Source organism: Chiloscyllium punctatum, chromosome 19 (assembly GCF_047496795.1).
Source record: "Chiloscyllium punctatum isolate Juve2018m chromosome 19, sChiPun1.3, whole genome shotgun sequence".
Taxonomy (NCBI): domain Eukaryota; kingdom Metazoa; phylum Chordata; class Chondrichthyes; order Orectolobiformes; family Hemiscylliidae; genus Chiloscyllium; species Chiloscyllium punctatum.
The window spans coordinates 83180396-83204591 of record NC_092757.1 but is presented as its reverse complement, the minus strand read 5'-3'; the positions used below and the strand labels follow the sequence as shown (position 1 = coordinate 83204591).

Below are 24196 nucleotides of genomic sequence, written 5' to 3'. Positions count from 1 at the left end.
TGTATGTTCAGTTCTTAATTTCAGAGCTATCCCCAGTATTTGGAATAAAGATGCAAATTGTTTCCCTTTCGTAAAAAACAATTGTATAGGCAGACATTATATCAGATTGTACCAAATACCTAACACCAACTTATTAGTTTGTTTCAAACATTTAGATTTTATATAAAGTCAGCAACTTATTTGTCTTTGAAAGATCTAAAGTGTGCACATATTTTAAAGCAACAAATACATTTTATTAGAAATCTTTGAAATTTACAAATAGGATGGTGGTACACAATGTGTATCAGTTTGGCTTAAATGACTTTGGGTGCTGGGTGTTTTATCAATAATTGCCAAAGCTGATATTCACTGATGAAGTTAAAAATCACACAACACCAGGTTATAGTCCAACAGCTTTATTTGGAAGCACTAACTTTCAAATAAACCTGTTGGACCATAACCTGGTGTTGTGCGATTTTTAACTTTGTACACCCCAGTTCAACTTCAGTGTCACCAAATCATTCACTGATGACCTCTTCTGGCCACCTACTCTGGCTTTGCACCTTAATATTCTATTGGTGTATGTATCTTCAAGATGAAACAATTGTACTGAATATATATGAAACATAAATAACCAAAAAAAGACATAACTAGTATTCAAGAACTATTTACCTCACACTTTCCAAGGTAATATGGAAAATTTATTATACAAAACTTTATTAACTGACATAACTAGTTATCACTATCATGAGGGAACTAGTTATCACTATCATGAGGAGCTGCCACACAAGGAAGAGTATTTTATATTTGAATAGTAGATTTTTTATATCATTTTCACAAACTCCCATTTTAGAATCAATGTATTTATCTAAGTACAGTGATTGTTATGATGGTAAATTGGTCCAACCTATCACAGGCTAGTGGAGTGACAGCCAAATTCCACTTATCTTTGCTTCACTTATTGAAGAAACACTGCCTTCACAATGCAGTATTTAGCAAATCAGTTTTTGTAAAGAAAGCAGTGCACCATTTTTATCATGATAGTACTGTGTCCAAATAACACTTTGTACCTTCCTAAAGTGGTGGAAAAAGTTTTGCCAAATCCCATTTAGTCGGCTACATTGTCTTTATGAGATAACAATTAGTAACTCTACCACACTGATCATGTTTCTTCATTATTATGAATGGAAGGAATCATTCAACGAACTATACTTCTACATGTCCTTAAAACAGAACATGATGTATCTCTTTCTATTTCTAGAAGATCTTACTGAAAGGAAGTTAGTTAATTGTACAGCTATTTACAACAATCTATTGACAACAGCCATGTTTTCTTTGAAATTTTCTTCTTTACTTTGTGGTAATTGAGATTTTCCCTACACTGAGCATCATGTCTGATTCAATCGTGGCCTTATTCCTGTCTTCAACATCGCAAATTAATTTTTCAGTGATGTAACAATAAATGGAAAAAAAAACAGGATTTTAATCATTTCTTTCCAATTAATGTTTTCATTAGATATTTTAAATTTTATCTATGGATCATACAATTCAGATTACCACTCAATTGAGCAATACATAGGATAGAGTCCTTAATTTTGCATTTTGCCACAATTATAAATGTGGTAGTAGGATAATCAGCAATCTAATAAATTCAAAAACACATATTAACTTCCAAAAGCAAGTCTCTCCTATGATGCTGACATGGCTGTCATTTTGCACAAAGACATGCTGAACATTATAAATACGTGTTTTTGCCCATCTGTATCCTGACCCACTTTTCCCAGGCCATATATGGTACATGTGCAAGTGGGCAGCTGACCTGGAAATTGAGCAAAGAAAAATGAAACCCTCTCGATTAGGTAACTAATGTCCCTCGTTTTCAACACAGTTATTGAAAAATCAGTCTCCAGCGACGAAGCATTAAAATGCAGATTTTGCTTAATCCAAAATATAACTTTTAGCATTTTTACAACTTAGAGGTTAGAACTAGTTCAAGCTGTTCTGAGGGTCACCGGACCCGAAACTTAACTTTGATTTCTCTGCACAGACCTGCTGAGCTTTTCCAATAACTTCTGTTTTAGTTCAAGCTGTTACCGTTTTCAATATTACCATATTGGACCTTTGTAGTAAACTAAGGAGAACTGAAGATAATCTACTTGCACAGGACTTAAAATATTATTTCATCCATAACATAGAAAGGACACTTTCAGAGCTGAACTTAAAATAAAACAGTCGAAGTTTATTTTTGAATTCCACGGCGGGAGAGGAGGAGGGGGAAGCAAATCCCCTCCAATGGTTTAAAGCCCCAGGATAAAATGCGCTGGTGCTCTGTGTGATTCCCTCCATTAACCAGTTGGGGTCCCATCAATACAACAGTTGACCTCTTTCTAGCACCGCTGGGCTTTGTGGGAGAGGATTTGGATCACGTGCCCTTTGTGCTCCCTCAACCAGACTTGCTTGCAGTACGGGGTGACCCACCCTTGCAGCACGCTCGGCACCTGGACGCCGTAGCACTATGGGTCAAGCGTGCATTTCTATTGGACAAAAGTGATGTCAATCAGGCGCCGGTAGGGGACGGTCTATGGAAGGAGGCGGGCTGAGCTGGAGACGATCATGTTGGGGTGCGCGCGACTGGGCTTCCGAGCGAGAGGGGCGGGAGCAGTCAGTGTGTGGGGGGAGGGACTATCCGGCTTTCGAGGGTTCCGTGTTTAGTTGCTCTCCTCTTGGTGGCTTTTGGGGGGGTGGGAGGGGGGGAAATATTTTTTATTTTTAAAGGAAAAAGCCAAAAATAAGCTCTATAATTGCTCCGATAATGTTTCCCGAGGAAAACTGAAGGACTTTCCCCTCAGAAAAAATGTGTGCGAAGTGAAAGCCAAAGTCTTTTTGAAGAATTTTTTTTCTCTCACTCTCCGAGGAGTTGAAAAGCCGGATTATTGAATTTCCTGAGGAAAACCGGGTGTGGAATTTGCTGGAAGATGGTTTAGGAAGGACGGAGCGAGGAGAGTGCGGCCGAGGCGGAGCTCGAGCGGCGAGGCGGCGGCGGCCGGTGGAGCGCGGGCTGGGCGCGCGGTACGGCCGTTGGTCATGGCGCTGTGCGGCACCACGGCGGCGGCGGCGGGCCAGCAGCAGCGCCAAAGCGTCGCCAAGCTGATGGCTTATAACGGCGCCGGGGCCGCCCATCATCATCATCATCATCACCACCACCACCACCATCACAACAACCATCATCACCACAACAACAGCGGCAGCAGCAACAGCCATCACCAACATCCGCCGCCGCCGCCGCCACCTCATCATCATCACCATCAAATACACCCCGGGGCTGCCGCCGCCACCGCCGCCGCTGCGACTGGTGGCGGCGGCGGTGCCGCTGCTGCCGGAGGAGGTGGTGGTATCGGCACGGCGGTACACCCGGTCCAGCATCACCATCACCCGGCTGCTGCTGCTGCCGCCGCCGCCGCCGCGAGTTCGGCCGCCGTCTCGTCGTCCTCGTCCTCTTCTTCGTCGTCGTCCGCCGCCGCCGCCTCGGCCGCCGCCACGGCGGCGGCCGCGGCGGCGGCGGCGGCGATGCTGAACCCGGGCCAGGCGCCGTATTTCCCGTCCCCGGCGCCGGCCGCCGCCGCCGCCTCGGTGCAGATTCACGCTGCCGCCGCCGCCGCGGCCGCTGCCAAGGCACATCAACTGGACATCGAGCCCGACAGACCCATCGGATACGGAGCCTTCGGAGTAGTCTGGTAGGTTTATCCTGGCCAAGAATTTTGAAGTTTTGCGAATGTTTTCAAATATTAACGTTTTTCAAAAAAAGTCGCAATTTTTTCGCCAATTACTTTTTACTTCAGATAAACAGCTTATCAACTTTGTGCAGTAAGGGTGTTTCCATAAATGCGATGATAATGTTGAACTTGTTAGGAGTTTCAAAATGTTTAGCTTGCCCAAATGTCTGTGGGTTAGGTGAGCTTGGCGTATAACAGAACGCACTGTAACGCCAGGGATCTAAATCAGTTATAAAGTGACATTGCTTGGCGGGTGGCGGAAATTGGCCATTATTTGGGTGTATTTTCGTACGGCACTGGAAGGTGCTTTTGTCACTAAGGTGCCCCTTTTTAAAGCTTCCTGCTCGACACGAACCAGAGACTGCTTGGTCAGATTTCCTTTTCGTCCTTGAGTTATTATAAGGCCTCTTGATAGGAAACTGGTTTTAATTTTTTTAATAAAGAACAAAGTGAGAGATTTTGACTCAGGTTGCTGGATGACCTCCGACAATATTTGTCTGTGTAAATCGTTTTTTTTTGGAATGGTAAATTGCCAAAAACAAATTAAATTTTGCCTTTTGTTTGAAGAAACTAAGCCTGGTGATGAAAATTGACTTGGAATTTTTTTAAAGGTCTTGCTTTGCATTAAGCAATAATTTAGTGGTAGCCAAAGTGGAGACAGTGCTTGGTTGCTTTGAAGCATGCCACTTTTAGGGCGAAGATATGTTGTACAATTTGTTATTCTATAACTGTATTTAATTTGAAGGAACAGATCCATTATTGTGTCTGTGAGATTACTGCTCCATTTACTTCAGGAGTGTGTGAAATGACTCAAGTTAATTTTGGATTTTTTTAACAATAACTATCCCAATTAATATCCTTCATGTTTTACGTTTTCAGAATTTAAAGTCAATTCTATAATAACAGGAATTGTTTTTGTAATGGTGGAAGTACTTGCTACAGATAATGCTATTCCCTATGAACTTGATAACAGGTGCTCGTGCAGTTTGGAATAATAATTGTAGAGGTGTTGAAATGCAGTAATTCATCTGAGTGGTTCCGATGGCATAAATTGCCAGCTGGAGTATATTATGAATGCTACTAAATCGTGTACCTGGATGGATGATTTAAATTCCTGTCCTTTATTTTGTATCTGTTAAGTCATTTTTCTTAAAACATTAAATACAACAGTGCAATCAGGTTATGTATCATTTTGTTGACCCTTTTGTTTGTTTTGAGGAAATTTACTTTGTAAGTAGGTAATTTGGTTTGGCTTTGCTAAAAGCTATAATGTTGTATTCAAAGAGTTTGTAACTCAATGGTTATAAACCCCAGTCCTAATTTACAGTTTTTATTGCAGTTCAAGGAAATGTTAGATTTTGTGGATGGATTATATTTGGTTTAAGATTTTTATGGGGGCAAAAATAACTTTCTAGGTTAATAGAATAACTAGATGTTAATAACTTAAAGTCTTTTTAAAGTGCCAATAAATGAAAGTATGCTTGAGGTGCTCAATGGTCTACTCTTTATTCTGAATGTGAATAATTTGGATAAAAAGCATTGTATATGTTTCTGCATGTCTGGAAAATGCAGGCGATATGAGGGTCTGGAGAAAATGGCTCGTGGAATGATAGCCTTTCAAACTTCCTCACTCTATCTAATGGAAGCCATATCAAATGCAATTAATTGTAGTTTTAGCTGGAAGATTGGAAGTGAAATTTCTTGTTGCAAGATGGTACATTTGATAAATTTAAATATTTAATTCTAAAATTCTAAAATATCAAAGCAGATTTTTTGCACTATTTTCGACATGTCTACTTTGGCTTAATATTGCCCATCAATTGGAATAAAATTCTTTCAACATATTAACAGCCTTAAAGTAAATCTAGATCTGCATTCAGTGGTGGTAATTTTGCATTACTTGCTACATAAGTATGTTCTAATCTTTTTGTGCTGTCCTGATGTCTTGTATGGTTGCATTACTTGTTGCAATGCTATGTAAGAAGGAAGACTTAATTTCTGGCTTGTCTTGTTACAGCTGAGACAAGTTCTCATTGGTTTTAGTGCTTGGGTGGGAAATACAAGTGCTGTATTATTTATAAATAACCTTGCTAGGCACTACTTGCATTCTCTTTGACTAAAGGGGAAAAAAATTGATGTATCTTCAAAATTGTATTTTTGTTCACTTATTTCATTGAAGATCTTTTGAATATCAGTGGATTCTTGGGAGTGGTGTCCCAGCCTTGGTTGGTCACTTTGCAAGGTAAGAGAAATCATAATATGCAGCGCACAAATGGACTACAGTATTCAGTCTTTCTTCACAAAGTCCCTAATTTAGTTTTATCCTCCTGCATATTCTGTTTCTGATTTCAAACAGTGATCCATCTATTTTACTACAACTTATTGTGGCAGAGAATTCCATATTCTGACCACTCCCAAAGGACATTTTTCTTATCACCCCTCAATTTATTTTGTGCTTGTTAAATTAATGCTGCCTTGTTTATATACTGTAAAGTAATGGGGATAAACTTATATATATTACTACCCCTAATTCAGTGGCCGCCCTTTTGGATAGTCTAACCACTCCGGCGGGTACAACGCTCACTTTTCTGCGGATTGAATATCAGCTACCCTGGTAACTAATATTCCTGTGGGTCTATGGTGCACTGTTCCAGATAGGTTTATATCCTTATTCCTGCACCCAAATATGTAGTGTAAGCAGTTGTAGTCTAAGACATTTTAAGCACTCAGTATGGCTCTCCTTTTGTATTTAGCAACTATATTTGATGTTTCTTTGTCTTGTAATTTTGTATGGTTGCTTGGTCTTTCATGCCTTTTGTATCTTTGTAATAAGATTCCTCTTCTCCCCGACTTGTACTTGAAATGCACCTTTTCTTCCAAATGTTCAGTGTTACTTTGATTCAATTTCCTCTAGTTTCCACTCTAGGACACTGCTGTGAAGTTCTGAGGGAGATGTGTTGCCATATTGGTGCTGGTTTTTTTTATATATATACAAATGTAAATTGGTAGTGTTCAAGTAGATCTAATAGATCCCATAGTGCAAGTTGAAGTGGAGACTTTTGACAGGCTTTCTGTTGATCAGCTAAACAGGTTAGCAGCTTTTTATCTAATCTGAGGTTTTTTTTGTACAAACAGGTTGCTATATTAAAGTAGACCATTGAACAACTGTTTTGTGATGGCCTGAGAATGTTGAAGATAATAACTTACTTTCTTAAATTTCTTTTGTTGAGCTGCATCTGCCATACATGTTAGTTTATCTTGCAGTCTTTACATTTTGCCATTCACCAAAATTAAAGCTATTCACAAATGTCATATCTTTCACTTGAGTCCTTGCGCGTATATTAAACAAGCTTTCCCAATGCTGACTTCAGTAGACCACCAGTTGCTATAACTTTTCAGAGAAAAATCTTTTACCTTGACCTTTAGTTTTTGCTGCAGTAGTTTATCAAATGTTTTTGATGAATTGAAGTAAGATATGTTCACATTTCATACGTACAGACACAGAACCAGGGATAGGAATTTGGCCTCATGAATCTGCACCACCATTTAATAAAAACATGGTGGATTTGATTGCAACCTTGAGTCCACATTTCCAACTTTCCCATATCACCTTTCACCCACATACTTTCTTAAACTCTATATATCTCTGCCTTAACATTAAAAACTGTTTCCACTGCCTATTCAGGAAGAGTTCCAAAGACTGACCACCCTCTGAGAAAATAAAACTGACTCTTTTTATTGAAATAGGTGACCCTTTAGTTTAAATAGTGACCCCTAATCCTGTGCTTTCCTGTAAAAGGAATAGATTTTTGTCAAGGTAGATCCCTCAGGATCTTTTTATGTTTCAATCAAGTTGCCTCTACTCCTGTAAATGCCAGATTTAAAAAAAACCTTCCCTCATAAGGGTAACTACCTATTCCATGTATTTGACAAACCTGATGCTGACTGGCTTGCTGTGTTCTTCCAGTCTTCTGTTTGTCTACTTTAGATTCCGGCATTTGCAGTTTTTTTTTGTCTCTATGCCATGTATTAGTCTGGTAAACCTTTTGTGAACCTCTGACATATTTTTATCCTTAACCAAGATGACCAACTATGTATGCTGTACACCAGTTGTAGTTTTGCTAGTACTCTGTATGCACAACCTTTTTTACTTAATTGCCCTCACAAATGAGGTAAATTGTTCTCTCAAATGATACCTCACATGTACTTGCTTTAGTTGCACACTAACATCTGGTGATTCTTGGATGAGGATATCCAGATCTCTATCTCAGAGCTTTGAAGTCTCTTGTCATTTAGGTAATGTTATAATTTTTTTCCCATGCCAAAATGGACAGTCCACATTTTCTAACGTACTTTGTTTGACAGTTCTATTTATTCACTAAATATCACATTTTGTAACCTTCTCATGTCCTCTTCCTTTTTTCCCCACATTACTGTACTGCCTATCTTTTGAGTCATTGATTTTTAGCAACCATTCCTTGTTTCTGTTTATCTATGTCAATCATACATGGTAAGCAGTTGATGCCAGAGCAGTTATCCCTGTGGTAGCTTGCAAATCTGAAAAAATATCCATTTATGCATATTTGTTTCTTGGCATAGACAAAAGATTGAATGGTTAACATGTTATGCCATACACCACAATCTTTTATTCTCCACAATAACCTTTTGAGGCACTTTACCAAATGCCTTCTAGAAATCCAAGTGCAGTATGTCCACTGTTCCCATTTTATCCACAGCAAATATTACTTCCTCAAGTGACTCCAATAGATGGATTAACACTTTTCCTTTCCTAACATTGTTGATTCTGCCAGATTACTTTGAACTTACCTTAGATCCGTGTTATAACATCTGCAGTATTTTCCCTATGACCAATGTTAAGCTTTCTGTTTTGTCTACATTTTTTAAAATAAAGGAGTTTCTTTTGTCTTTCCAATAAAATAATCTCATTTAGATTTTTGGGGAAGGTTTGGACAGTTACACAAACCATTGCATCAGCAATCTCATTAGCTGCTTTTTAAGATCCTAGGATGAAATTCATCACGTGCTGGGTTCTTGTCCAGGCTGCAACTTCAACAATGTTTAGTGTCACTTCTGATTGTAGTCATCTTGAACTACTTCCTTTCCATTTCTCCATTTTTTTTTTATAACTGCTTTCGGAGTGTCAAGTGTATAGTCTATAGCAAAAACTAAGCAAAACCTTTGTTCAATTTGTCATCTCTTTACTGTCTATTATCAATTCTCCTGATTCATTTTCTTTAGGAGCAATGTCCATTTTAATTGTATTCATTTAATATTTAGAAATCCTTACTATATTGTGCTTCTGGTTGGCTTTCTCTTGTACTGTAATTTTTCTCTACTTAAGATCAAAAAAATTAAAGAAATTAATCTGTCTAATCTGCCTCCATCTTTGCTTGGTTCTATACTTTTTCTTTAAGCTCAAAGCTTTCTACCTTTTCTCTACTGTAATAAGTAAAGGATCTGTTCCTTTAGGATCTTTCTTGATTGTTAGTACGTTTTTTCCCATATATTCTAGAGATTTTCTAATTGCCCTGTTTAGAGATATTACACCACAGGAGCAGGTGGGACCTGAACTCAGGTCTGTTGGCTTTGACGTACAGTAGAGACACTGCCACTGTGCCACAAGAGTTCCTAATTCTATGCATTCTAAATTATCCCCTTAAATGTTGTCATTGCATCTATTAAAATCCCTTAACCTAAATTGCTAATACACTTTAGCTTACCCTGCTCTCTTAAAGTAACCTTTCCTTAATTGTTCTCCTTTAAGTTGTAAATTACTAGTCATGGACATACTCCTCTCTCCCTCAGCTGAACGTGAAATTAATCATGTTAAATTGTTGCTAGTTAGGACACCTTCACTATAAGGCCATTACTTCTATTTTGTTGCACACTACCAGGTAGAGTATAACCTGCTTTGTTTGGCTCCAGAATTGTTTTCAGAAACTGTCGTGAACTCCTCATTTAGTTGTCTTTACTCATCTGACTTTTCCAGTCTACATGTAATTCAAAATCTCCAATGATTATCACCATTCCCTTCTGACAAACTTGCAAGCCCTTCTTCCCTTTATACTATCCAGTAGTGTGGTTGCTCTCGGAGGGTGGTGCACAATTGCCACAAGTGTGCCTTTGTCATTTCTCCCCTCTATCCAAACTGTTCTTACATCCTAGATCCCTGGTTTGAGGGCATCCCCCTTTATTGTGCTAATACTATAATTAACAGCCAGCCATCCACTTTTTTTTAACCTGCCTCCCTTTCTTCTCTAAGCGTCATGTGCCTTTCAGTATTTGTTAACCAATCCTCAGTATCCTACAGCTGTGTCCTGGTTGGACTATTTAAATTTCTAAGCACATTCAGTTCATCTCTTTTAAGATGTTATGTCCATTCAGTCTTCAATCTTGTCCTTTTTTAAATTCCTTTTGTAGCTTCTATCCTTCTCTAATTTACTGTTGGATTTATATACTCTCCGTCACAGTTTTTCTTATCCCAAGTTAGTACCTTTCTCACTTGCCTTGAATTTACCACCTCTTAAATTTGATCCCTGCCCCCACTGTATAGTTTAATGTGCCCTCTCTTTGCCTAGTTATGCCCCATCAATCTTAGCACTTTCAGACGGAGACTGTCCTAACAGTGTTGATCTGACTTTCCCCAACTCATCAGAACTTAGGACTCCCACACCTGAGTTTGAGCCTATACATTCATTTCTCTAAACTATTTGGCCAATGCCATTTGCATATGCCTCCAGTGATAATCAAAATATTTAAAACCTTTTGAAGTTCTGCTTAATTTGGTATCCAGCTAATCATACCAATGGTTGTGTGTAAAGTGTTAGAAAGGATTTATAAAAGGAATAATTTGATTAGGGGTAGTCAACACCATTTTGTGAAGGGTAAATCGTGCCTCTCAAACCTTAGAATTCTTTGAGAAGGTCACTAAACAGATGGATGAGGGTAAAACAGTTGCTGTGGTGTATGTAGATTTCAGTGAAGCATTTGATAAGGTTCCCCATGTAGGCTATTGCAGAAAATAGAGGCATGGGATTGAGGGCGATTTAGTGGTTTGGGTCAGAAATTGGCTAACTGTAAGAAGAGAGGGTGCTGGTTAATGGGAAATGTTCATCCTGGTGTTCAATTACTAGTGGTGTACCGCAAGAATCTGTTTTGGGGCCACTGCTGTTTGTCACTTTTATAAATGACGTGAATGAGGGTGTAATAGGATAGGTTCATAAATTTGCAGATTACACTAAGGTCGGTGGAATTGTGGATGGTGCAGAAAGATGTTGCAGGTTACAGAGATGAAGGTAAGCAGCAGAGCTGGGCTGAGAGGCAGCAAATGGAGTTTAATGTGGAAAAGTGTGAGGTCGTTCACTTTGGAAGGAGTAACAGGAATGCAGAGTACTGCGCTAATGGTAAGATCTTTGGTAGTGTGGATGAGCAGAAAGACTTGTGTCCATGTGCATAGATCTCTGAAGGTTGCCACCTAGATGGATAGGGTTTTTAAGAAGGTGTACTGTGTGTTAGGTTTTATTGGTAGAGGGATTGAGTTTCAGAGCTATGAGGTCATGTTGCAGCTGTACAAAACTCCGGTACGGCCACACTTGCCAAGTACTGCATACAGTTCTGGTCACTGCATTATAGGAAGGATGTGGAAGCATTGCAGAGGAGATTTACAAGGATATTGCCAGGTGTAGAGGGAAGGTCTTATGAGGAAAGGCTGAGGGACTTGAGGCTGTTTTCGTTAGAAAAGTTAAGAGGTGACTTAATGGAGACATAAAAGATTATCGGAGGACTAGATAGAGTGGACAGTGAAAACCTTTTTCCTCAGATGGTGATAGCTTGCACAAGGGGACGTAGCTTTAAATTGAGGGGTGATAAATATAGGACAAGTGAGGTAGGTTCTTAGTAGGAAGGGCATAGAATGCCCTGCCTGCAATAGTAATAGATTTGCCAAGTTTAAGAGCATTTAAATGGTTATTGGATAAACATATGGATGATAATGGAATAATGTAGGTTACATGGGCTTCAGATTGGGTTCACAGGTAGATGCAACATAGGGCTGAAGGGCCTGTACTACGCTGTTATGTTCTGTTACAGAATCACCTCCTTTGACCTATCTATTTTTTATATCTAACTACATAGACCACATTAGCTGTATCCTTCCCACTCAAGTTCATCTTTCGTCCTGAGCAAATGTCCTAAACCCTGAAACAAGGCAGCATACAGCCATCTGGAATCTAGTTCTGGGGAGGATGTTGTCACTCCCTCTGATTTACAGAGGAATCTCGAATATCCGAATGAGATGAATGGGCACTATTTTGTTCGGATAATTAATTATTCAGCTAATTGATTAAATGCCTTTCCTCTGGGGCTTGGAGTTTTCTGTTAAGTCCGCTACCTGTTCAGGAGATGACACAACAGTGTGACCCCTGTCCCCCATCCGCCCTCCAACCCCATCCAACACTGCCCCTCTGCCTGTCCAACAACACCCCCTCCCAAACCTGTCCATCCCCCAAATCCATTCAACACTGCCCCCTCAACCCTTTCCAACACTGTCACCCCCAAGTGCCCCATACCCTCTCTGGGACAGATGCTCGTTCTCTCGTGTTCTTTTCCACCTTTGTCCTGTACAGGACAATTTTGGAGAGATTATTTGGGGAAGGGGGGTTTAGGATACACCCCTGTGTAAAACTCCAGGGAGAGAGATGGAGGGTGGTGTGTCAGTTGGAGACTCTGCCTACGCTCCCATCAGTCCAGACTATTCTTGGCAGCATTTCAGGAAGCGGAGTTCACTTTTAATCACTAAACAAAAGACGCGATCAGTGTTGGAAACACATCTTTGTTGTAATGTTTCTATTGAGACCTCACGATCTCCTTCGGATAATCCGATATTCGGATAATTGATACTTGAATAATTGAGTTTCCTCTGTATACTCTACTAGCGTTACAAGTTCTTTGCTCCCTCCACTTCCTACTTGATTGGATTTCTGTGCTGCAATGCCATGACCAATTAGCTCAACCACTATAGCTTCCACTTTCATCCAAACAAGCTCAAAAGAGTGCATATATTTTGGGTAGCTGCAAAGGTTGAGGTTCCTGCCCTCACGCAGTCATACTACTGTTGCAGAACACTGATCAAATCAGGTGACTCTATCGTAATAGGTGTGACTGTCTGCCAGTGCAAATAATCCAATTAATTTCTACCCATTCTGATGCAATTGCACTTTATATAGTTCAGCCTCCAGCTCTTGAGCTTCGATTTAAAGCTGCTTGAACTTCAGATACCTATTGCCACTGTTTTGTCCTGACTCTCACTGGTAGGCAGCTATGATGATATCCATTCTGCTATCCTTAATGTGTTCTAACTAGCTACTTAATTAGTTTAGACCTTAATCATTTACCAATACTCTAAATAGCCAGCGGTTTCTTCTGTAGCAGCGTAAGAACTAATTCATCGAGGCTGACAGTTAGAAAAAGCAAAAATAAATCTTTTGCTAACTCATGATCACCCAACTCCAGCACTCCATCATAAGTCTCACTCAAATGCTGAATGGACAAAGTTGGCACATAGCATATGCTCCCTATGCAAAAGGCCTAACTGATCCAGAGCTAGTTTAAGCTGCTTTAATTAAGCTCAACTGCTCTTCAGTACACATCTTGTTAAAATTTTGCTTAAGGTTAGGAACTTTGAAATCTGCAGTTTAAATTCTAGCTAAATATGAATTAATGCCAACTACAAACAAATTAGATTTGTGCAAAACAATTAAAACTATCTTGCACTCCAGCTGTCAGCAGTCAGTTCTCAAATCATTTGTCCTGTTCCTCCCAAAATTTCTAATAAATTGGTCATGTGCAATCTGTTTTGATTTTATCCAATGTTTAACCAGTGAAATTGACTGACTTGATCTATAATTTCTGCCTTTTTTTTAAGAGGGTACTCACTTGTCACTGTTCATTATGGTGCACATTTCCATTGTGTGGAATTTTCGTTAGCCTCAATGATTCTTCCCCACCCTTCCAGTTTGTCCATAATGTAATTTTGGGGTGTGGGGAACATCGGGTAGGAGATTTTGTTTGCAATGACATAAGTAAACTCATTTTATATTTCAGCGGTTTGCTTTTGATTACCCATTGAACCTATTTAGTATTGTCACTGTTAAATGGCATACTGCTACTTTATTTTTGTTCCTAGGATGTGGGTATTTGTCATGATTGGCATATATTGCTCTTAAAGGTGGTGAGCTGGCTTCTTGAACTGCTGTGGTTTGTGACGAAGTTGCTCCTATGGTATTAAGTAGGCAATATCAGAATTTTCATACAGCAATGATGAAGGAATTGTCATAGCCTAGATGCTATGTGACCTGGAGGATAATGCACAAATGTGTTTCTACCTTCCTGCTGTCCTTGCATTTCTGAGAGGTCTCAGGTTAGATGCCGTTGAAGAATCCTTGAGTAGCCGCAATGCATCTAGCAGGTGGGACATGTAGCCGTAATGTGCCAGTGGTGGGGCAGTGATTTATTGAAGATGATACTTGGAGTGCTAATCAAGTGGACTGCTTTGTCCTAGATGGTTTCCAACTTAGAGTATAGGTGAAAATACACTCACTTAGGAAACTAGGAAGTATTCTATCACATTCCTGTTGCAAGATGAGTGGAAAGACATAAGTCTGATTTATTAACTCTCTAAGCAATGGTCTATCAAGTCTAGAGCAGATAGAACAGAATAATATAGAGTTTAATGTGGTTTCAGTGATGTATTTAGTGTTCTGAACTGTTGAATTTTGTTTTTGAGGCTGTTAAAAAGTCTTTACCAGTTGCAATTCTAGATGTCTTAAATGTCTTTTATGTTTGGTGCAATAAGCTTCATTTAAATGGACTTTTTTCCTATATTGAAGGAGTTAAACTGTATCATTGACAGTCATCAACCTTTGGATAATACTCAAATTTTGTTTATCAGGAAAGGTGAGGTCAGTTTTATGGGGTGCTTTGAGAGGGAAGAGAGAGAGAGAGCGTTTTTAGCTGGCATTTCAGAACTGGAACTATGGAGTTGTAAGCATGGCTAGTGTTGGTGGAATGACTTAGAATTGTGAAGTGCACAAATTTGGAAACCACCGAATTTGGTGTGGAAAGTCAGTGCAGAGGAGAAAACGGGTGGTGCAGCTTTTTATTTTGCCCTCCGTCTTTTGTCCTGAAGCTAATGAGCTGTTACTTGTTATCACTTTACTAAAATAATAAAATCAGTTTATAAATGTAATAAGTAGGGTTAAGTGGAGATGATAGGGCACGAGGTATGGCTCGACTAAAACATGGTAGTTTTAAAACATGTTGGTATGAAACTGCATGATCCACCTTACATTGACTTATATATAGGAAATTATGTCATACTTGGTCCTGTTAATCCTGCAAGTCCTCCTTACAAACAGTTGTGGTTAGTGCCAAATTGTGAGACCAGTCTCAGACGTGTATTAACCTAATTAGTTATACACTGAATCATATCTTGCATACCAATTTAGAGACAATATCACCATACTTTGGTACCTGCATATTATAATATACACAACTTTAATAAGTTTAATATGTTTGGCGTCCAAGGGTGAATGTCATGCTTCTAGAAATTCTCTAGCTGTCTTCTGTTTAGCTTCTCCTATGATCATGTATTGTCCCAGTAGAATTTGTGGTGCTTTAGCCATACACACAGATGGGTAGGGACAGCTGGTCGTGGCGTTTAGTGACTAGTTGGTGTTCGTGGATGCTGATTGCTAATTGTCTGTCTGTTTGTCCGATATAGTGTTTCATGCAGTCTTTGCATGGAATCTGGTAAATTTTTGTCTAGCACATGTTGGGTATAGGGTCTTGTGTTCTGGTGAGTTGTTGTCTGAGCATGGCTGTTGGTTTATGGGCTGTAATGAATCCGAGTGGTCGGAGAAGTTTGTCAGTTCGGAGACTACTTTTATATAAGATGGTGTGTTGGGTTGTGCCATGTCCTTGTTACATTGTTTGTCTCTTAAGCATCTGTAGGTGAAGTTGCAGGGATATCCAGTCTTGGTGAAGACTGTAGAGGTGTTTTTCTCTGCACAGATTGGGAGTACTGCAGTATGTTGTAACCTTTTTTTGAACAAGATCCTATTGCAACTCTTTTGTGCGTGTTCGGGTGTGTCGTGTAGTTCAGGATCTGGTCCGTGTGGCCTTTCTGTACACATTTACCATTGTGTTCTTTCTACCATTCCATCTAGGAATGGGAGTTGAATTGGTTTCCTCCTGTCTCGTAAATCTGATCCCTGTGAGCATAGTGCTGATAATCCGGTGTATGTTTTTGATTTGTTCTCTTAATCATTACAAAAATGTTGTCTACATATCTGATCCAAAGTTTGGGTTGGATTTGTGGGAGGGCTATTTGTTCCAGTCTTTACATCACTGCTTCTGCTATAAGCCCAGAGGTGGCTGAGCCCATAGGTGTCCCATTGGTCTGTTCATATATTTGGTTGTTGAATGTTAAGCGTTTCCTCAAGCACAGGTCTAGTAGTTTGAGTATGCAGTCCTTGTTGATAGGTTCCCCCTCATATCATCTGTTCTGTTTGTCCAGGATGTTGATGATTATCTGTCTGGTTAGATTTTTGCCAGTTGAAGTGGACAGTACCATTACATTGATTGAGACCGTTGCTTCGTGCTTGTCTATTATTCTCAGTGTTGTCTAGGAATTCTTGTGATTGTATGAAGTGTTCGGATCCGTTGATAAGATGTTTCAGTTTCTGTTGAAGCTCTTTTGTCAGTTTTATTTAGTTCCTGGAAGTGTCACCGTGGGTCTAAGTGATATGTCTTCTTTGTGTACCTTGGATAAACAGTGTTTTTGCTTTTTGACTTCATCCTTTTGTAGGTCAATCCTGGTTATCAGCCATTTTTTTGTAGGTTTCGTTGGGAGGTGGGGGGTGTTTATTCTATTGGTTAACTATAGTGTGGGGTCACCTACCCTCTGTCGGTAGGTGGTAAAAACAATGACTGCAGATGCTGGAAACCAAATACTGGATTAATGGTGCTGGAAGAGCACAGCAGTTCAGGCAACATCCAACGAGCAGCAAAATCGACAAAAGCCCTTCATCAGGAATCCTCTGTAGGTAGGTGTCAGCATCTGCAGGTAGTTTCTCTGCTTGCTGAATATGTTCTGTCTTGTCCATAACAACTATTATTCTACCTTTTATTGCTGGTACAATGATTGTTATTGTCATTTTTGGATGTTAGGGCTTCTCTCATTGTTGAGGTTGTTCATTTTATTTTATTATTAGTAAGGGTACAATGGTTTGTCTGACTGTTTGCTGTTTCTCTTCAGTTAGTTCTGAGCGTACATTCTAGTGGAGCTAGGAAGTCTGTTGTTTTTGCGTCCTTGTGGTTGTAGTTGAGTCCCTTGGCTAATATGGCTTTTTGTGTCTGTAAGCTATTGGAGAGATTTATTGCCCACATGTCTGGTGTGTTGTCTTCTCTGCTGTTGGTTAGTTTAGTCATTTTGTCTTGTAGTACTGTTCTTTCTGTCCTATGGCGATGACCTGTTTAGTTGTGCTCCACTGCTGTTTGGTTGTTTTTGCAATTAACAACCTGCGAAGAGAGGAGGAACACCTTTACCGAGACTTCAATAATGGCGCGGTGGCACAGTGGTTAGCACTACTGCCTCACAGGGCCAGAGACCCGGGTTCAATTTCTGTCTCAGGCAACTGTCTGTGTGGAGTTTGTACATTCTCCCCGTGTCTGCATGGGTTTCCTCCCAGGTGCTCCAGTTTCCTCCCACAATCCAAAGATGTGCAGGTTAGGTGAATTGACCATGCTAAATTGCCCATAGTGTTAAGTGCAGGGGTAAGGGAATGGGTCTGGGTGGGTTGCTCTTCGGAGGGTCATTGTGGACTTGTTGGGCTGAAGGGCCTGTTTCCACACTGTAAGGAATCTAAGAATCGCTCTGCAACTTAGGCATCTGCAGCTGCCTAAGAGACAGCGTGACAAGGACATGCCACAACCCAACACACTAGCTACTCTATCGTATATTAAAAAAGTCTCTGAGCTGACAGCTAGACCTCTCCAATCACTTGGATTCATTACAGCCCATAAACCAACAGCCACCTTCAGACAACAACTCACCAGAACAAAAGACCCTATGCCCAACATGTGCAAGGCAAGCATAATTTACCAGATTCCATGCACAAAACACTATATAGCATAAACAGGCAGACAACTTAGCAATCAGTATCTACAACCACCAACTAGCCACTGAACACCATGACCAGTTGTCCCTAGTCACCATACACAAGCAGCACAAATTTGACTGGGGCAACGCAACAATCATAGGACAAGCTGAACAGGACAGGTGGAAAACTTTTAGAAGCATGGCACTCGTCCATGGACTCCATCAACAAACACACAGATGTAGACTCAATACAGAGGAGTATCCAAATACCTGATTATCCGAAGGAGATCTTGAGGTACCAATTAAAAACATTACATCAAAGGTGTGTTTCCAACACTGGCGTCTTTTGTTTAGTGATTAAAAGTGAACTCCGCTTCCTGAAATGCTGCTGAGAACAGCCCTGGACTAATGGAAGCCCAGACACTGTCTTTGAATGACTACGCACACGCACACCTACTCCCTCCAATATTGCAATGTTGTGTAGGTTCAGGTGCTATTTGGAGACTCATTCCCCGAAAGGCGGCAGCAGCGGTCCTGTTAGTGTCCAATCCAGCTGCCCTGGAGAGAGGGGGTGGGGGCAGTGTTGGATGGAGGTTGGGGGGGGGGGGGTGGGCTTGCATGGGGAGTGGACTTAACAGAAAACCAAGCCCCAGAAGAAAGGTATTTAATTAACTGAATACTCAATTATCTGAACAAAATAGTTCCCTCCCATCTCATTCGGATAATAGAGATTCCTCTGTATACCGACCTCTAGAATGAGCAACCAGATGCAGCAGTGCTCCTCGGGAGGCTCCAAAGCACTAAAGATGTCACCTAGGCAGGGAGTGAAATATCTGCAAATCAACTTCCCAACTTAGCAAACCAACTTTCCAACTTGGCAAACATACACACGCCTAATGCAACCGACATCTGAGCTACAAATCTTTACACAAACCTTGAACTTAACTGTTCATAGTTGAAAGAACCTGCAATAAACTTTCTGGAATAAACTTTCCTGAGATGAAATGAAAAAGGAGAAACTCTTGGAAAGGAGTTGAAGGAGCATAAACAAGTTTCTGGGAGAAACGATAACTGCTTGATAATATGTTGCCTTGTGACAAACGGGCAATTAATTCTGCATGCAGACTTAATATTCTGAAGTAAAGGGTTAATTGCAAGAAAACCTGTTTTAAAGAGACACAATGTAATGAGGAACAGAGGAGCTACTTTTGATAAGGCAAACTTTAGATTTGAATTCTCCAGAAATGTCATCAGTGTTGGGAATGAAAGAATCTATTAAATGTTACACCACAAACTTGAAAGAGTAAAAATTGTGTAAGAATCCAACAACAGAACAAGTCAGTAGCAGAACTTTGAAGAACAATACTACGCAATGTTTGAACCCTAGATATTGCTAGAGACTGACCACTATTGGCGAAATCCTGGCCAGATTCCATCATTAATCGGGTAATAGCCAAGTTGGGTTGTGAGACCTAACTTAAGGAATGTTATTTTGGTTGCTATATCAATGAAGTTTAAATCATTGTTTCAGTGTTAGATTGTCCAAGAGATTTAAGTAGCTAAATTAATAACTTATGATGAATTACCCACAGCAGTATGTTCTACCTCACTGGCAACTCCGATCTGTTGGCACCAGTACCTCAACAGTCTCCTCTGCTGTCTCCATTAGAGCTCTGGGGTGTAGTCCATCTAGTCTGAATTTTTTAATAATATATTTTTATTAAGAAAAAATAGATTTTAAAATATTACAACAAATACAAAACAATGCAATTCAAAACCATACAAAAAAGTACAAAACAAAACCCAAATAACAAAAATTCCCCAACCCACCCTCTTATACAAAAGTATACACATATATAGAGATGTATAAAAGTAAAGAAAAACTAAACTAGCTATTTAAATAAGTACCTAACAACAAACAAATAAATAGTAATAACTCAGCCCCGCCAAACAAAACACTCATTCACAGTTCCTCCTCCCTGGATATTGGACTCATGAAACACAATTGTTATGGCTATATAAAAGCCCTTGTTAGTGTGGCAGATAAATCTGTGTCCAGGTATTTCAAAAAGGGTTGCCATATCTTATAAAAATTCTGTTTTGTGGTGTACCATATTTGAGAGAATCCAGGGGAATATACTCCAGAAGTCTTCTGCCAACCTGACAGGCCTGGGGGTTTTCGGATATCCAACCTAGCAAGATATTCTTCCTTGCACAGAACTTAAGAATATTGAAAAATTTTTTTTCTTATGCTCGTCTGCAGGAAATACAATGGGTAGGCCCAAAAGGAGAGAAATAGGGTCCTTCTCCACCCCTACACCTAAAATCCTCTCCATTGCACCCGCCGCAGCGCTCTAATATGTTTGAAGCCTGTCACAAGACCAAAGAGGGCCCGTGCAGGCCTTGCACTTGGGATATGCTGAAGATACCCCTGGCTTAAATTTTGACAACGGTCTGGGGCTAAGTGGACCCTGTCGAGAGTCTTCAACTGTAAAGCATGAGTCTTATTGCAAATTGATATCTTCCTTGCATTCTCCCAAATATCCTCCCATGCCTCTGTCTTTCCCACATCTTGCAGAGTCGATCAGACTCATTTGAGGTGGCACCCCCCAATTGGTGATATAAAGTACTGACAGAGAGTGTACTCTTCGCCCTTAGTACCCCTCTTTCTATGTCAGATTTGTAGGGATCAGTCAAAGGTGTGGTCTTTTTTTTTTGAATAAAATCCCTAACTTGAAAAAAGAAAGAGGTCTCTATTAGGTAACTTGTACTTCCGTACTAACTGATCGAAGGACATTACGTCTCCCTCAAATAAATCACCCATACAAGATACACCCCTAGCTGCCCAACGTTTAAATCCTGAATCTATCATACCCAGTTGAAAACCCGGCATACCCACTAAAGGTGTAAACAAATATGTTTTGCCAATATTACCTTCCCTCTGCCGAATTGCCCTCCATGCTTTAACAGTATTGATGACTATTGGGTTATGACAATATTCCCTAACTGTCCTCGCCTTATCCAAAAACATCAAACTAGTAAGGGGCACCTTGCCTGGGAGGCTTCTATATCTAGCCATATTGAAAGAGGGTCCCCACAAACCCAATCACTCACGTAGGTCAAAAGCAAGCTTAATTGGTAATTAATGTCCAGAAGGTCTACTCTTTCCCCCCCCCCCCCCCAAAAAGTCTGAGGCAACTGCAGTTTAGCTAATTTAATGAGGGGCCATTTACGGTGCTAGATAAAGGAGCTGAACCAACCATTCAGTCTCCTGGGTGTTTGTTTATTGAAAATCAGGGGGAGCATCCGTATAGGGTATAGCAGGTAAGGGAGAATATTCATCTTAAGCGCTATCTGACCCAACCACGAGACTGGAAGTGCCTCCCACCTTTGGAGATCTTGTTTAATTTTTTTCAAATAATTTAGTAAAATTGGCTTTGAACAGCCAATCCAGAACTGAATTAATAAATATGCTCAAATACACAAAACCCCCTGTGATCACCTAAATGGGAATCTATAGTCACTCAAGAGCCAACTCTTTTGTAAGACCACCCATAGGCATAGCCTCTGATTTAACAAAATTCATCTTATACACCGAAAAAGTGCCAGACGTGTGAATGCATTGTATCAGGCAAGGCACTGAAACTGCTGGATTTGTCATGAAAATTAGAACATTGCCTGCATACGGCAAGATCTTATTTAATTTTGACCACTTCTGGAGCTGATATATTGAGATCCCCTGGATGACCTCTGCCAACGGTTCAAAGTAAAAGGAATGGTGAAAGGGGACAGCCCTGCTGGCTGCCCCTAGAAATATTAAAATTGCTTGATTGTGTCCCATTGGTAATGACCGCCGTGAGAGGTACACTGTAGAGAACCTTTACCTATCTTGTGAAAACTTCGCCCAGACCAAATTGGTCTAGAGTATAGAAAAGGTACGGCCACTCAACTCGGTCAAATAACTTCTCTGCATCTAAAGAAATCACCAACCCCTGTATTGACTGTTGTTGGCATGCTTGAATTACGTTAAGCAGCCTCCTAACATTAATGGAGGATCTGCGACCCTTTATGAAGCCCATCTGATCCTCTTTAATAATAGAGGGTAGCACAGTCTCCAGCCTTAATTCGAGAGCCTTAGAGAGGATCTTACAGGCCCATCTCGCTCTTAAATGTGGACTTTATGAAGCACGTCTTCCGGATCCTTCCCTTTTTTAAGGAGAAGTGAAATATTGGTCCCCCTCAGAGATGGTGGGAGACAATCATGACTGTATGAATCATTAAACATATTCAGCATCGAGCCTGACAGCATACTTATAAATTCCTTAGAATTCCCTGGGAAGTCTGTCAGGACCAGGCGCCTTTCCACTCTGAAGCTGCCTCACAACTTCCTGCTCTGATAGTGGGGCATTGAGAAAGGACTGTTGTTCGGGAGTCACACCCAGGAGCTTCAGATCTCTTTTTTTTAAAAAAAAAGGATTCCATTTTGGCCTGCCCCTCCTCACAATTCTCAGACTGATATAACTGAGAGTAGAATCTCTGGAATGCCACATTAATCTTTTTAGAATCACGTTAGGTTCCCAGACCCTTCCCTAATCGCTGTAATGGTTTGTGGGCCACATCTCTTTCTGGCAAGGTAGTTGCCTGGCTTGTCACCATGCTCGTATAACTGTTGCTTTTGCGTGAGCATGGACTTCAGTGCCGTAATCCTCTGTAGTTTGACCAACGAAGGTCTGTCAAAATAGACCTTCTCTGCTGCCTTCAACCGTGCTTCAAGGAGACATTGCTGCTCACCCTTCTGCCGCTTCCTACTGGTGGAATATGAAATAACTAACCCCCAAGCAGATGCTTTGGCAGTTTCCCAGAGAACAGATGAGCTATCAACTGAGCCTATGTTGATGTCTAGGAATGCCTGAAATTCCCTAGAGAAATACTCCACAAACTTACTATCCATGAGAATAAATGGGTCCATTCGCCAGTACCTTGAATCTTAACCATGAGGTACACTGGAGCATGATCAGAGATGGCAATATTACCGATCATACAGGATACTACCAGATCCAGGGTTACTGCAGGGGTCAGAAAAAAAATCAATCATCATATGACATCTGTGCGGATTGGAGACAAATGTTAAATCCCTACCTGTAGGGTGGAGGCACCTCCAGACGTCCGCCAACCCTAGTTCCCCACACAGACCCAATAACTGTTTAGTTTGTGAGAGGGTATCGAGGGACCTTTAGGCAACCTGTCTACTGTGGAGTCCATGAGGCAGTTAAGATCTCCCCCTATAATGTGCCGAGACTTGAGACTTATCAGTTTAGAAAAAACATCTACCAAGAATTTAAGAGGATGAGCTGGGGGACAATAAACATTTAAAACACCATATTCTTCCCAACCTATCATGGCTTTAAGAATTACAAACCTCCCGTATGTGTCTAACATATTCCAACAATTTAAATGAGATTTTTCCTAACCAATATAGCCACTCCCCTACTTCTGGTATTAAATGATGAAAAATAAACTCTGTCGAAGCCATTCTGTTGTAATTTCAGATGCTCTTTGTCATCCAAATGTGTCTCCTGTAACAAAAGCAATATCCACCTTCTCCTTTCTAAGATTCAAGTACCTTCTTCCTCTTAATTGGTGAGTGACTTCCCTTGATATTCTAGGTACACCATTTAGTCAAATCATTAGCCATAATCTTCTGCAATTACATTTAAATTCCAGAGAGAAAGAACCCGAACCACAAATTGCTGAACCTTAGTGTCGCATTGTCCACCAAATATAACAACTACATAAACTAAAACCACTACACTTAACAAATATACAAAGTTATTAAAAATAAAAAAAACCGAAAAAACAGAAAACAAACCAACATATACAGTGCCAATAGTGCACAGTAGGGGAACTCACCCCCTGCCTGGAGGGGGCAACTACCTGTCCCGCCGCTGAAACGTCCTGAAAAAACATGATCTTAGACCCCTCGTAAATTAGGGCCTTTGGATCCTTCCCCTGGAGTCTGGAAGCCTCCATGACACACACTCTCTCTCCTTATTCCAGTATTGATGGAACCGCAACAGGAAAGGACGGGGGCATTGACCCAGACCCAACTTCCGCGCTGCGACCCGGTGAGCCCCCTCATGCTAGCCTCCAAGTCAAGGAATTTCGGAAGCCAATCTTCAACAAATTCCGCAGGCCACTCACCTTCCTTACCCTCCGGCAGACCGATGATCAGAATGTTTTTTTCTCCTGCCGCTGTTTTCAAGGT

General features: G+C 40.5%; 1 protein-coding gene across 2 annotated transcripts in view; it reads left to right on the top strand.

Annotated features, from left to right (window-relative positions):
• Positions 1-2724: 2724 nt before the first annotated feature.
• Positions 2725-24196, top strand: part of LOC140491543 (serine/threonine-protein kinase NLK-like) — a 189567-nt gene continuing 168095 nt past the window's right edge. The window contains exon 1 of one of the 2 annotated variants that reach the window (XM_072589871.1): positions 2725-3713. In XM_072589871.1, the coding sequence (XP_072445972.1) occupies positions 3064-3713 (650 nt within the window). In that variant the 5' untranslated portion in view covers positions 2725-3063. The remainder of the gene's footprint in view (positions 3714-24196) is intronic. The other variant, XM_072589870.1, reaches the window with a different exon arrangement.